This window comes from Schistocerca nitens, chromosome 3 (genome assembly GCF_023898315.1).
Source record: "Schistocerca nitens isolate TAMUIC-IGC-003100 chromosome 3, iqSchNite1.1, whole genome shotgun sequence".
Taxonomy (NCBI): domain Eukaryota; kingdom Metazoa; phylum Arthropoda; class Insecta; order Orthoptera; family Acrididae; genus Schistocerca; species Schistocerca nitens.
In genome coordinates, this window is record NC_064616.1 from 527218328 (window position 1) to 527232058 (window position 13731).

Here is a 13731-nt window from a genome sequence, read left to right on the forward strand (position 1 = left end):
CAAATTCACCAAAATAAAGTTAGGTGTATTATTAAAAGCAAAAAGGAAGGAAAATTAAGGTTTATGTTTTTTTTAACGACGAGGTCATTAGAATCAGTGACAGAATTAGCTGGTTAGACCATATTCCACAGATGCTGTTCCTGATATACATCGATATGAAACTTTCCAAATTATCAAAAGACTGCATAGAAAATTTGCCGAATCCTGTTCGTTATCCTATGAAATCCACGTTTGCAGAGATCAAAGTTCAAATTAGATTTTAATGGACTCACATTTTACATCCACCTGAAGATAGGACAAAGGTCACGAAGCCAGTTGTCCTTTCATTTTATGAAACAGAAAAAGAATTACACCTGAGGCGGATCTTATCTTTGATAATGAAGTTAAAAAATATGCATACATTCATAAGTCTATATCATTGCCAGTGACAAGCTTTCAACTGACCACTTATTTTTATTCAAGAATTTCTCTCTTGTACGGAAGTTGTTCGTAAGGGAAAAAAAGTTAATTCATATTTGGAAACGTTTTCTATTTACTGGTAATACGACATTCCGTTTGCGGCGAGGGTGACTGAACTATTGCAAAGTATTTTTTTTTTTTTATTTTCGATAAATCACTTTTTTATGACACAATCACAATCGGTTTCGGCCTGTAGGGCATTGTAAATTTTTTAAAGGCTATGTAGCACATTTCTTTTCCTGTGGATGTTATTTTCACAATTTTTTTCTATTATCTCCAAACAACAATGCACTGTTGACTACAGGTTTCATCACTGAATAGATGTACTATGAGTTTGCAGTTAAAATTCCCAGTTACTTAAATATATACCTGCAGGAAGTTAGTGGAAACCTAGCATTTTACTGTCTGCCTAAGTGATGAGATACCCGAGAATACTGTCCTGTAAGACAATAGGGAATGAAATTACATAATCATTTTTTTCTTTCTGAATTCTTAGTTCCATAGGATGCAGTTATTCTTGTAGGTAAGGCCGTTTAGTCTAAATAATTTTGGAATTCTACTATATGGTTCCTCTAGTTTAAGTTTTCATTAACGTAGTAGAACTTCGTACCCTGTCTGTTAATTTTTAATGGTGATCTGCGTCAACAGGAGGTTGGGTATTTTTCATTGTAGAAAACAGGATGAGCTATATTTCTTCCAAATTTTAGACCATTATGCACATTTGGGGTAGTGAAGCGAACCTCAAAAGGCAGTGTACTGTGAGAAAACGAAAGGCTTTCAAGGTTCTCTGCTCTTATTACTGCTCCGTTAAATGTGTTAGATTATTGTATAACATAGTAAACTGAAGGGCCATTCTGAGAATGTTTCTGGAAACGGTGTTCTGTATTTTAGAGGCGTTAAAGTTGCGTTGGCCCTTACAGTACTCCGCAATTATTATTTTATTTCACCTTACGTTATATACATACATATATATATATATATATATATATATATATATATATATATATATATATATATATATAGCGCGAACACATAAAAAATTTGATTGACTGCGCCTTCTAATATTATGTTGTTGACAGTTTATGGTGCACAATTACAGACACTGCAGGAACTTGTTTCCATATATCAGTAGCAGTGTCCCTTCTTCATTACAGGTTTTTTGAATATCTTTGTTTGGAGCGATAGTACTAATTTATTTTACGGTCTTTGAGCTACTGCTTTCCACTTTTGAAACTGTAATCTTTACGTTAGCACGAACGATAATTATACCTCAACGAGAATTCAGTTGCTGATCTTATTTGCTCCTCAATTTCCGCTACTATGACAACTTGTTTCATTATTGTTGCCTCGCAGTGAACAGTGTGCTCGTTTCTGCTACTGCTTTTAAACTGTTTTAATAAGAGTTTTTTTTGCATGATTATTTGTCGTCAGTTTTATGTCTGATCAGCATAGGCTAGTTGCCGGATAGTATGTCGGCCTGCCCCATGCACAACCGGTAAGTTATTAGCTTATTCACTCTACTGGAAAGCGGGAACCTCTTGTAAATTTGTAATTTCTTGTAAAAGATGCATATAATCACTGTTAGTTCCTAGCAGATAACGCTTGACAATGACATGGTAGCTGAAACAGGCCTGTTATGGATAATAAACAACTTTTACAGTCGTTTGTGGAAATATTGTCATTTCAGGAATTTACTTTCATGTTGTAGAAATAGTGATACTGTGCTTGTACTGTCTATGGAGCAAAAAATTAGATTTAATTAATTTCTCAAAGCTATCTTCTTTAATTGCTTTCAGATTCGTTTGAAACACTCAGTAGCTTGACGTGGACCAATGGAAAGAAATGTTGCATTAATTTCAGGTGTTGGAAACACAGTAATAAATTTATATATTGGTGACACAATCCAGGTAGCGTCTCGATTTCGTAAACTGCATTAGTCGCAAATGAAGTTGTTTGCTATAGAGGTGGAGCTGAAGACGACTAGAATTTACATTTCGCTAAAAATTAGACTTAGCACTAGATTAACTTAACAAGAAAGACAGTACAAAGTGGAAGCAGCCCTATTATAGGAATCATCGGACCACATTCCTAACATGATCTCTAGACCCCATTCGAAAACCTAAATTGCAGCAATCATGTCTGAAATTCTATCTACCTGAAAAACAACCCATTTGATGTGAACAATTTGACATAATACTAGAGCCACTATTTGTCCTACAGATATTTAATATTTACTGTTTTCTTGCGTATGTGACAATAATTAAGATGGGAAAATCGAAAAATCCTTTATTTGAAGTTAATGGCTTAACGAAATAGAAAACAACAACAACAACATGTAGTACTTGATGACGTCACAGGAGTGGAATGCCTAGATCAGTCTCTCCCGATTGTGTTGTGTTAGATGAACCAATATTCAACCTGAATGATGTTTACTTCAGTCAGTTGGTACTGGCTAGTAATGTTTCGATCTTCATGGTTCTATGAATGCTGTTTTCCAATGCTCGTAACAATAAAGGGACGTAAATGAAACACTGGCTTACTTTCTCACCTTATCATATCTGAGTCTTGGCGAGGAAAATATGAAGATCACAAATGTGAGACCGCAATATGTTATATATCGATGCGTATAAAGAAATGAAGCATTTTTGTATAGCAAAGATATTTGAAATCACGCTTAATGTCCACCGTGAATTCGTAGACGTAAAATAACAGTGAATCGGAGTGAAAGACGTCTACTGACGTTCGTAAATCGATAGCTGTAGGAAGTTTCCAAGGAAATTGTGTACAGGAGGAGGTTTATTCCCAGAGGACGCATTCAACAACACCTCGGAGGTATGGTCGGAAAGCAGAACGGGTCAGGGAAAACCCGAATCGCGTGAGATGTTTCCCCCGGGAAAGTGTCGTTGGGAAGGACGAGTCCCTCGGCAGATTTACGGCGCCGGAGGATGGGTGGCTTACGGCCGGGATCCCGGGACTGCACGTTCACTCTGATTCTTTCGCCTCGCAGCACACGGCGCACGTGTATCGTTTGTTCCAGGTGTTACGTGCCGATTTGTCTTCTGCTGACAGCGCTAAAATTAATTTCCTTGCATAAAAATTCTAGATGAATGCTCTAATAGCACAAGAAATATTATTAAGTCGCTGGATTCTGATTTGCTAGGAGTTTGGTTGATACCCTATTTATACTATACTACTTTCAGCTCTCCATAGTCTCGCCACTTCACTTAAGACGAAAGCTAGTGTGGTTTCTACGAAAAGGGCACGGGTCAGTCCTTGCTCTATCCTTGCGCAATACAACCTGGTGTGCACTGTATCTAAGTACTTCGTTGTCAGAGGGGTATTACATACCAATTTTTCATCATTTCTTCGTCAATTAGGAGAATTTTTCCCTTTATTCTTTTTGTTTCAGCTATGACTAGTTCGGAATACTAACTCAAGAAAATATCCGACTGATCAGTAATGTATTGACGAACTAAGACGGTAAATGATATATTTTTTGTAAATTTACCATAAATAACCTACCGATCCGGCAGTTAATACACTATTCCCAAAATTTCACCGCTTGTTACGGTAGTACGAACAAGGGGTGATAAAAGGAAATTCGACTTTCAAGTTTCTGTACTATAGGATACATTACAGAGGGATAATTATCTACGAGATGAGATAATATTTTTGGATGTCGGTGGTTATGACCTCGAAGGAATGCGCTGACAGTTGCTGGTAAAGCAATTTAGGAGAAACCGGAGTGCAGTTTGCAACGTTCTTGACCTGGCAGTAAAAGAATGTGCTTTTAGGTCATAGGTACAAACATCTTCAGGCACAGTTCCATTTACATCAATGTGCTTGATCCAAGATCTTTCCAGTGAGTAGATACTACGCCAGAAATGCAATTTTACAAGCCCTACAGTATATAGGTGGGCACACAGAGAAATATTCACCATTTGTCTGTGTGTTGGGATACATTAAGAGTTGTGGGCAGAGTGAAATTCGTTTTTTGGCGAAAGGGCTTAAAGACCTGTCTTACCCAATGAGCAGTTCATTTGCTGTGTAATATGCAGAGCCGAGAGGTAGAGCTGTAAACATGAGACGGGCGTGGGAAGAGTCTTTCACAGATGCACATCTAATGAAACAATGGCCAGAGCTATCTTCTAACGCTAATTGACTGATTCTGTCCGCAGACCCAACACAGAATCAGGAATGAGCTACGAATTCAATAGCTACTTGATAATTAGATAGCACACGGTAGACTGTCAGCAAGAAACCCAAGAGCAATGACTGATTCATCACCGTAATAATAACACGTTAATTGTAGTATATTAGTAATATACGTTTGATTAATACTGGTAGGCCCTTTATATGCAATGGTTTGATTAACGTAGTTCATCCAGAAGTCGGCAGATCGGCATTTCGTCAATGAACTGTTAGAAGCAACGGGTTTATTATCGTTACACTTCTACAACGGCTCACAGTTGCCACATGTTCCTAAGAGAGCGGAGTTATGGTATTCACTCAAGCAGTTAATCCATATCGAAATTAATCAGAAATACCGTGATGCAGCAACCGAAGCAACATAAATTTACGTATAGCTACGCTGTCTCTTTCGTAATATTTTTAAATCTGAGAAGGATGAGGCCATTGCTTGTACGAGATGTACAGTTCGATAATATGTTGAGCTGTGAAACACTGTTGCTACAGTTGCTATTAGCATAAGTTGTGTGGAGCATAGTGATGGAGTCAATATTCGATGACACTCTTATGAATATGTGCATGTTACCAATAGACGGGGTTGCGACGTACAAGCGACCTCCAAGATGGTGGACTCCGCGCAACGTCCTTCAAGAAGAGGACGGCGAAAAGACTACACAAACGACGATCTCTCACGGTCCCCACCGGCAGCAGCGAAAACAAAATAAAAATGGCATTTTTAAACGCCAACTGACAAGGCAATTTTGCCTTAAATTGTTGCAGATCAATGTAAAAGGAATCTCCAGAGTCAAATTCGAATACCTAAGCAAATTGGCCACTGATAATACCATCGACATAGTAGCTCTCCAAGATACTCACCTGCCAAAGAAGCTCCTGAAGCAAGAATTAATATTACACGATATAAGCTGATAGCACACATACCATCTAATAACCATGGATCAGCTGTATACATGAGGAACGCTCTCAGCCACTATAGAATAATTAAAGAAGAACAGCAAAATGACGTTGAAACAATAGCCATCGAAGTTAACGGTGTAACTATCATGACTACTTACAAGCTTGGGTAAATTCTGTACTTCACACCTTCCCTCATCTTTGAATATGTATAGGAAATTTTAACAACCGTCACACTAACTGGTCCTACAGCAACAGTGATGAAAACGGTGAAAACCTAGCCCAGTGGATAGAAAAAGAAGATCTATATGTGAACTACGATGCCAAGGACCTGAAAACCTTCCGATCAGCAAGATGGAACACGATCACCAATGCAGACTTGCGTATGGTTAGCAAGGACACTAGTAGCGTCCCTCTACCCCAAATAAATAAAGTATTAAAGAACTTCTAAAACTGTCAGCACAGGCCGAGTCTAGTCACCGTGGACGTAGAATTTCTTGTAGTAAACTCCAATATGAATTAACGGTGGAATTTTAGCAAAGTAAACTGACCGCAATATACCAAAAATAAATAAATAAATAAATAAAAATCCAGGACAATATTCGATGGATCAAACCTAAAGTAGGAAACTGTAAACGATTTATTGGGATGTTAATCGGTGCTGCTAGGATAAACATACCCGGAGGCTATCGTAAGGAATATATACCTTGCTGGGACTGGGTCTGAAAAGCTATACCAAGAGCACAGCGAGAGCGGTGATAACGAAAAGGGAGAACAAATACTAGAGTCATTAAACCAAAAACGGAAACAAAGATGGAAGACGTTAACTTCACAGCTGAACTTTCTCCACTTCAGCGGAAAGACATTTGTCACTACTAAGGAAATCGGGCTCTACTTCTTCTAAAACAATTGTGAACAAAACTGTTAGGCCTCACTGATGTTCCTCTGGACCGACAGCTGCAGCTCAAGTAAGGAAAGAGTTAGACGAAATGGCCAAAAATCTGCAACCACACCCCGATTACTCGAACACCTTCACAGAGTTAGAAATAACAGAAGCCATTAGGAGCCTCAAAAATAGGAAAGCAGCTGACATGGACAGGATCTTCCCAGAATTCATCAAACACCCAGGGAAGAACGGTGCAACTTGGCTAAGAGATTTCTAGAACACGATCCTCAACACCCGGGAGACCCAACAACGGTTTAATGTAGCTCACACTATAGCAATACTGAAACCAGGTAAACTACGCAAAGATCCAGCAAGCTATCGCCTAATACCACTACTGAGCGTAAGCTACAAATTTCTGGAACGATTCATATACAATTGTATCTATAAAGCTATAGAAGAAGTGATACCCCAGTTCCAGACAGGCTTCCGCAATAATTTTAGCTGCTGCGAGCGGGTACTGGAGTTGACACTATACATAGAAGCTGGCTTTCAAAGAGGACTAAAAACATCAGAGGCAGTCATACACTTAACAGCTGCCTATACGCTGTCTGACTGGATGGACTTTATCTACTAAAGAATGGGAAAAAATAACACAAATACATGACGCAAAATGCTTGCCTATTCAAGACATCATTAGAAAATTACCAAATCACCGATTGAAATCACGAAACCCGATTTGGAATGACAGTTACATAAGAGGAGAGGATAGCTTCAACCTTACAGACGCTCGGAAAAAGGAATGGGACAACTCAGTCAGTAATGATTACCTTATAACTGACTCCTAAAAAGCGCTAAAAGTGTTTGGCTTTGCTAGGAAAAACTGGGTTAACTTCAACCGTATCCGAAGTGGCCATACTAGATGCAAGGGGATTCGTAGGTAACTGATGCTGTGAATGTGGAACACCTGAGCAAATTCTAGACCACATCAATAGAAGCCCCACCTCGAGCTATGAAGTGGATCCTAATCCAGGACATCAATGTGTAACCAATAGCTTCTAGTCTCGTATGATACATATCATATTTCTTGATATCATATCACAATGACCACTTGCATGTATAAGAAATATTTCACTGACTATTTCATTTTTTAAATATATTTGTATATATATTGCTTTGCATTGTTAATGACAACGTTGTATATATGCTGCTGGCATATCATACTATAAATAAATAGAATCAACCAATATATTTAAGTTACAGCTGCGTAGCTAATTGTACGGACAATCTCGGAAGTGCTGTGCATGTTTATCTACACTCACGTGTATTGTAATTGTGTCTCTTGTCACCATGTGTCTGTTTCTTTTTACAGCGTATGTTCTGTGACGTTCAAAGTAAGTATGTAATGGTAGTTAATATTAATGACGCGTAACAATGTTCTGCTCTATGATACTCAGTGACGACCACAATACATTAATGATTGTCCTGACTGTTGTTGGGCTGTTAGCGACATCACGGTAGTCTATGGCATGTTTCGCTACACGATAATACAAGGAGGTCTTCAGGTACTCGCGGGTGCTAGTCATCTGCACCCATTAGTTATCCTCCCAACATAATGTCTTTAGTTGATTCAAAATTTTTGCCTGCCACATATTTCTTCACATGTGGCCACAGTTTCAAGTTTGAGGACACCACATTTCTAGGGGACTGATGACCATAGATGTTAAGTCCCACAGTGCTCAGAGCCATTTGAACACCATATTTCTGAACACCATGATATTTGAACATTTCAAACTTTTACTATTTGTGAAAATCTTGTATGAGTCGATTTTTCCGAGGAAAGACAATCTAGAACTCTGCTCACGTATTTAACCATTATCTTAGCGCAGTAGACTTACGTATATTCGCCAGTTATAGTTTTACCAGTTGCAAGATGATGGCTGACAAGAGCCGAACTTGCGTTCCTGAAAGCGATGGTTTTAACGGTTGCAGCTAATGAAATAAATTTAGACTTTTTTGTTTAGAGGCACCACCACAAACCCCATGACTTAACTGTTGTTTCGAGTATGGCGTGAAATGACGGACGAGTTTTACTGGCAGTGACACAATGACACTCAAATTCAGTTACATTACTTAAGGATCGATTTCAGAGTTTCTTGGGAAATTCATTCACATGTCAACTTCTCTTGGGAATTAGACATATATGACGTCTAATTTGCACAAAACATTCTTGTACTTATTTTATGATGTAATCTGCAAAGTAGCAAATCTTTTCCTAGAGTCAAGCTTTAGTGTCAAATCATCAGCTTCCGTATTATCTATCCATGTACACATCTGTAGTTACAGTGTTAGTACGTCCTTCACGTGAATTATTTTCAGACATTTTGGCTAGTTTCTAATGTAGCATCTCATCTCTAATTTTTGTAAATTAAATTGGTAAACTAGTTTACACATTTGAACTAAAGATACAAGATACGACTTTAGCTGAACACACCACCACATTTTACGGTAACAGGGTTTGGAACAAACTGATGTCGTGAAAAAGTGGTTCCAGAGTACTGTTTCTCGTGACGTACATCATTCCGAATAAATACTCATTCCCGTGTTAGCGATTTTATTATGAAGACGGATGCACCTTATATAGTTTGATGAATTCCCTAATGATTAAGTAAATCACACATTTCAGGCGTTCTCAGCTTATGAGGTAGTTTTTAGATCTTGTAGACCTACCACAGGCTACTGGCCACAGTCTGGTTCTCGACATCTTCCTTACTCTTGCCGACGTAATTTAACAAACTAAAATTTTCCTGCCGACAATCTTCGAAGCGCCTACCGCAACAACTTTCACGCGTGTTCTAACGTGCGTTGCCGATTTCACTCATTGGAAACTGTTATTCTATTGTTACGGTAAGTTATATGCGCTCTGTTGACGTGGAAGTCGGCTTCTACGTCACTACTGACCTGATAACTCCGTCTGTATTTCCTGTGACTACTCGGGTTTTCCCCTGAAAGATACAAGCTTTAGTATTTAGGTTCGTTAATTGTTTCAATACAGCTTTTTTCCACTTCGTTCCTAATGCTCTAAATTATAAACGATTTAAAATCTGAGTATTTTCTTCACTTAAAACTTCCGGACTCATACGGCGTGATAGATGTATAAAACTCTCCCCTGACGTTTCGTCTCCGACTGCGGGATGACATCCTCCGAGGTAAAAGGAGAACTGCAAAGGGCACTCGAGGAAACGCTGATTATATAGGCAGTACAGAGGGCGCCACTGTCCATCACGTGGCGTCGGCTGTGAGACTGACTGTGGTAACGCCAACATTCTGGACTGAAAGTAATCAATAGTCACGTTTCCGATGCAGCGCTGACATCCAAATATTATCCAGTTTAGCACCTTCCTCTTTTTTGATAAAATTATTACGGTGTTCATCATTCTCGATAGCCTCAATACATGCGCGCATAATAATGCGAGGTTCTAGATATGACGCTCGTCTCGCTGAATTTTATTTGATGATTACCTTCCTGGCAAACATGTTCTGCTATGGCCGATTTATCCGTGTGACACAAGCGGCAATTCATCTTATTTTCAACCAGACGGGTGTTCACTCTTTCCTTTGTGGTACCGATATAAACCTGTCCACTACTACAAGTAATTTTATATAACCCTGGTGTAGCCAAAGGATGTCGTGCATCTTATGCCTATCTTACATATACTTTTATTTTCCTGATGGATCTCAAAACAGTTTCCACCCCATACTAGCTTGACACTTTCCCAATGCGACCTGTGACCTTATTAATGAACGAAAGAAAATCCTTGCCGTTGGGCGGCTGTTGTTCGTCGTTGCTCCTGATTCTCTGCCTAGAGCGAAGTGCTCGATCTGTCTCCTTACTAGAACAGACATTCTTCACGAAAGTCGACCGTAGATGTTCAGTCTCATCTTTTAAATAAACGGGCTCACAAATTTTGTACGCCCTGTCTACCAAGGTTTTTATTACACCTCTCTTTTTGTCTAGGGTGGTGGTTTGAATCTTTATGCAAATAACGATCAGTATGTGTGACCTTTCCATACAGCTTATGGCCCAACGTTCCGTTCCGTCGTTTAAACACAGACACATCAGATAATTCAGTTGTCCAGTACTCTCCGTCTCCATAGTAAACTGGATTTTCGGATTAATGCTGTTTAGATGTATCAGGTAGGCACCCAACTACTCTGCTCCTAGTTTCCATACTGTGAAAGTGTCATCGACATAGCGATACCATCTGGCTGGTCTCTTACTTGCAGTCTGTAGCACCCGCTGTTCAAACGTCTCGATAAACAAGTTAGCCATAGCAGGACTAAGAGGACTGCCCATTGTCTCTCCGTTTATCTGTCCATAAAAGACACTGTTGTATTGAAAGTAGGTTGTGGTGAGGCAGCATTGGAATAATGTCACAATATCTGTAGGAAACGTCTGCGGAGAGTTTTATACGTCGACCACGGCCTACATTGTATGATGAGTATTTTCTGTTCTCATATTTGTGGAATACTGCTCTTTGCGTCTATTGTCTGTACTAAAAAAGTCGTTATTTGATGGATTATCGCTGGACTAACGGCAGTCGTAAGTCATTTTTTACGGTCTAATGGTTCCTTTAACAGTGATTTTGAAAGCATTAGCAAAGACTAAATGAAGTAAGAGCAACTTTCTGAAAGCAAACGACGCTCTTCTTCTTGCAGTCAGTACTGTGTTCTATGTAGCAGCGAAACGTATTTCAATCACGAGAAGCCGACAAAGTGCGCTATTATGCCCCAAGAAAGACAGTTGATGAAACACATCGCTTTTTATTTTTAAAATGGCACAAGACAACCCTTGTTACACTTAAAGTGTATTTTTTATTTCCTTTTTTCAGTCCACACAATGGAACATACCGAATACAGAAGTTCTACAAGCTTCATATATTTTAGGATAATTGGATTTACATTTTCCCATTGAGACGGAAAGAAACGTATTGATTACTGTTCTCACCGCTCCCGATAGGAATTCTGCCGTTACCTGTAGAGTCACGAACATTCATTAAGCGAGGCACTGCGACCGCCAGCAGTGACATTGACTACACTGGTCTGTAAGATGCCTTTCTTAGCGGTGTTATTGCTACGAAAATGTAACAGCTGAGACATTGATTCTCGGTGCACTTCTTCACCTATCCTTGAAACAGGTAGGATAACGTGTGGTAACAAGTACCAGCAGACAATTTTTTTTATTTCTTCAAGTGTATTTCGACGTGTGCTCAGTAAATTATGTCACGTGCATACCACTACTAGCACGAATCCACATGAACTCCAAATAGGACAAGTCTTATACGAATTCCTTCAAAACGAACGGGAACAGAAGAAGCATGTCTAACGTGCCTACGCTCATGGCATTCATTCGGTACCATCGCCCTCATTTACTGAGCGTGTCGTTGTTTGAAAAATTGGACAGTTGACGTCTACGTAATACAGCATTCAAAGGTACGTAGAAGTGTCAACACTGCAGTCACTTGAGTTACAATAATACAGTAACCGCCACAATTCTACTCAAATTCGGTTGCAGGTCTGAAAACGAAGCAAGTATTCTAAATTTATTCACCGGAGACTTCAGTATGAGCAGTCTTCCTACTCAGATGGGGTCACAGAACTGAAAGGATTAAGCTAATATTGTAAAATTATGGGAGTCATCTGTGTCAGAGATATTACCGACACTCGACGATTCATGATCTCTCTGTTCGATCGGTCCCAAATAAAGGCATTCAATCACGAGTCTCTCTTCAGTCATGCTTAGCTTTACCTACAGTTTCTGCATTTTCTTATAGTTATAAATTAGCATAACGACATCTCCAGTCCAGTCAGGATGACGACAGCTCTTAAGTTAGCTTTACCATCTGTCAAAGAATGATGGCTCATTCATTTTCACTTTAGTGATCAGTCTGTCACATCTAACAGCTGCAGTACCTTAGTTTCTTCTCTGTTGATCTTTTTCCTTATTTTTACCCAACACGTTAATAGTGTGTGTGTGTGGATTGCGGGAGGGAGGGTGTTACAGATGGCCATCCGACTGGTACTTGCTTATTAGTGACAGTAAATCCATAAATTCTATCTCACAGAGAACATTATGGTGTATTGTGTGTCAAAACATAACGCGTTTAGTGAACTGAAACAGTAAAAAGTTACATTTAAGAAACAGATTTTAAAAATAAACGCTTTTAACATGCAGCTAAGCTTCATCCAGATTTCATTCGCTCTTTACCGGTACTGCTGCAACAACATGCATGTTATGAGTATGTCATGGGAAGTTGCTGTTCTGATCCGTTAACGATTGTGGGTCTTTTACTTATTCCTCATAGCTGCTTACTTGAATAATATGTTGAATTTTTGAGGTTCTAGTCACAATAAGCATAAGAATTACATACCCGTCGCTTGGAGCGAATATTTTCCACCTGACGTTGTGTACATTCACCAATGCTCTGACTGCCCCAAAGTTCCATGCCAATACGAGCATACGTAAAGGTCATCGATCCCACAGGCAGAAAGTACGTCAGGATCATCAGTACCACTGTATATCTGAAACAGCAATAATACATTTTTTTAATATTTTGCTAGCGTGCCATAGGACGTTAACTCTAACTGTTATTATATGGAGTAGCAATACTCGTACCTTCCACATGCCATAATATTATTGAGTCTGTAATAGTCATACGTAAGATCGCCAAAAAAAGCGGATAACATGTTTTATTCATAACACTTCCAACAGTTGATAAATGACATCTTTACATCATCTGTGTAAATTGGAGGCTTTGTTTACAGACATTTACATATATTTTCTCTTAAAATTTAACAATCCAGGTAAGTGGTCCCTTATTTTTTGTACTTCCTGCTGTATTATGTGTACAATCCTACCTTGCTGCAAGTTTCAATAGTAATTCAATGAAGATTTTGATATATGGTAAACTAATTCTTTGTACTATTGTACTGATTGCGTAAAATCGTAATCCTAGAAAATTAAGGCGATATAGTATAGAACATTATCGACCAGACTACTATATATGAGGCCTATATCGTACAATGCACAGTATTTCTGACGTTTAACCTTACTGTCCTCGTCAACTAATAGAAAAAAGAAATCACAATAATTGAAGTTAGAGTGTCTCCTGGATTCATAAATCAATGTACTGAAGTCACAGATATATCAGAGTCTTAGAAATTGTGATACACATGTAGAGCTAAAATACGATTTTAGGACCTACTATTCAACTTTTAATTCCCCATAA

The 13731-nt window shown here is 38.8% G+C and overlaps 1 protein-coding gene across 1 annotated transcript in view; it reads right to left on the minus strand.

Annotated features, from left to right (window-relative positions):
* The window catches only part of LOC126249318 (tachykinin-like peptides receptor 99D), a 386848-nt gene extending 373873 nt beyond the window's left edge, over positions 1-12975 (minus strand). Inside the window, exon 1 of the mRNA XM_049950972.1 lies at positions 12874-12975. Within this exon, the coding sequence (XP_049806929.1) occupies positions 12874-12975 (102 nt within the window). The remainder of the gene's footprint in view (positions 1-12873) is intronic.
* Positions 12976-13731: the final 756 nt, after the last annotated feature.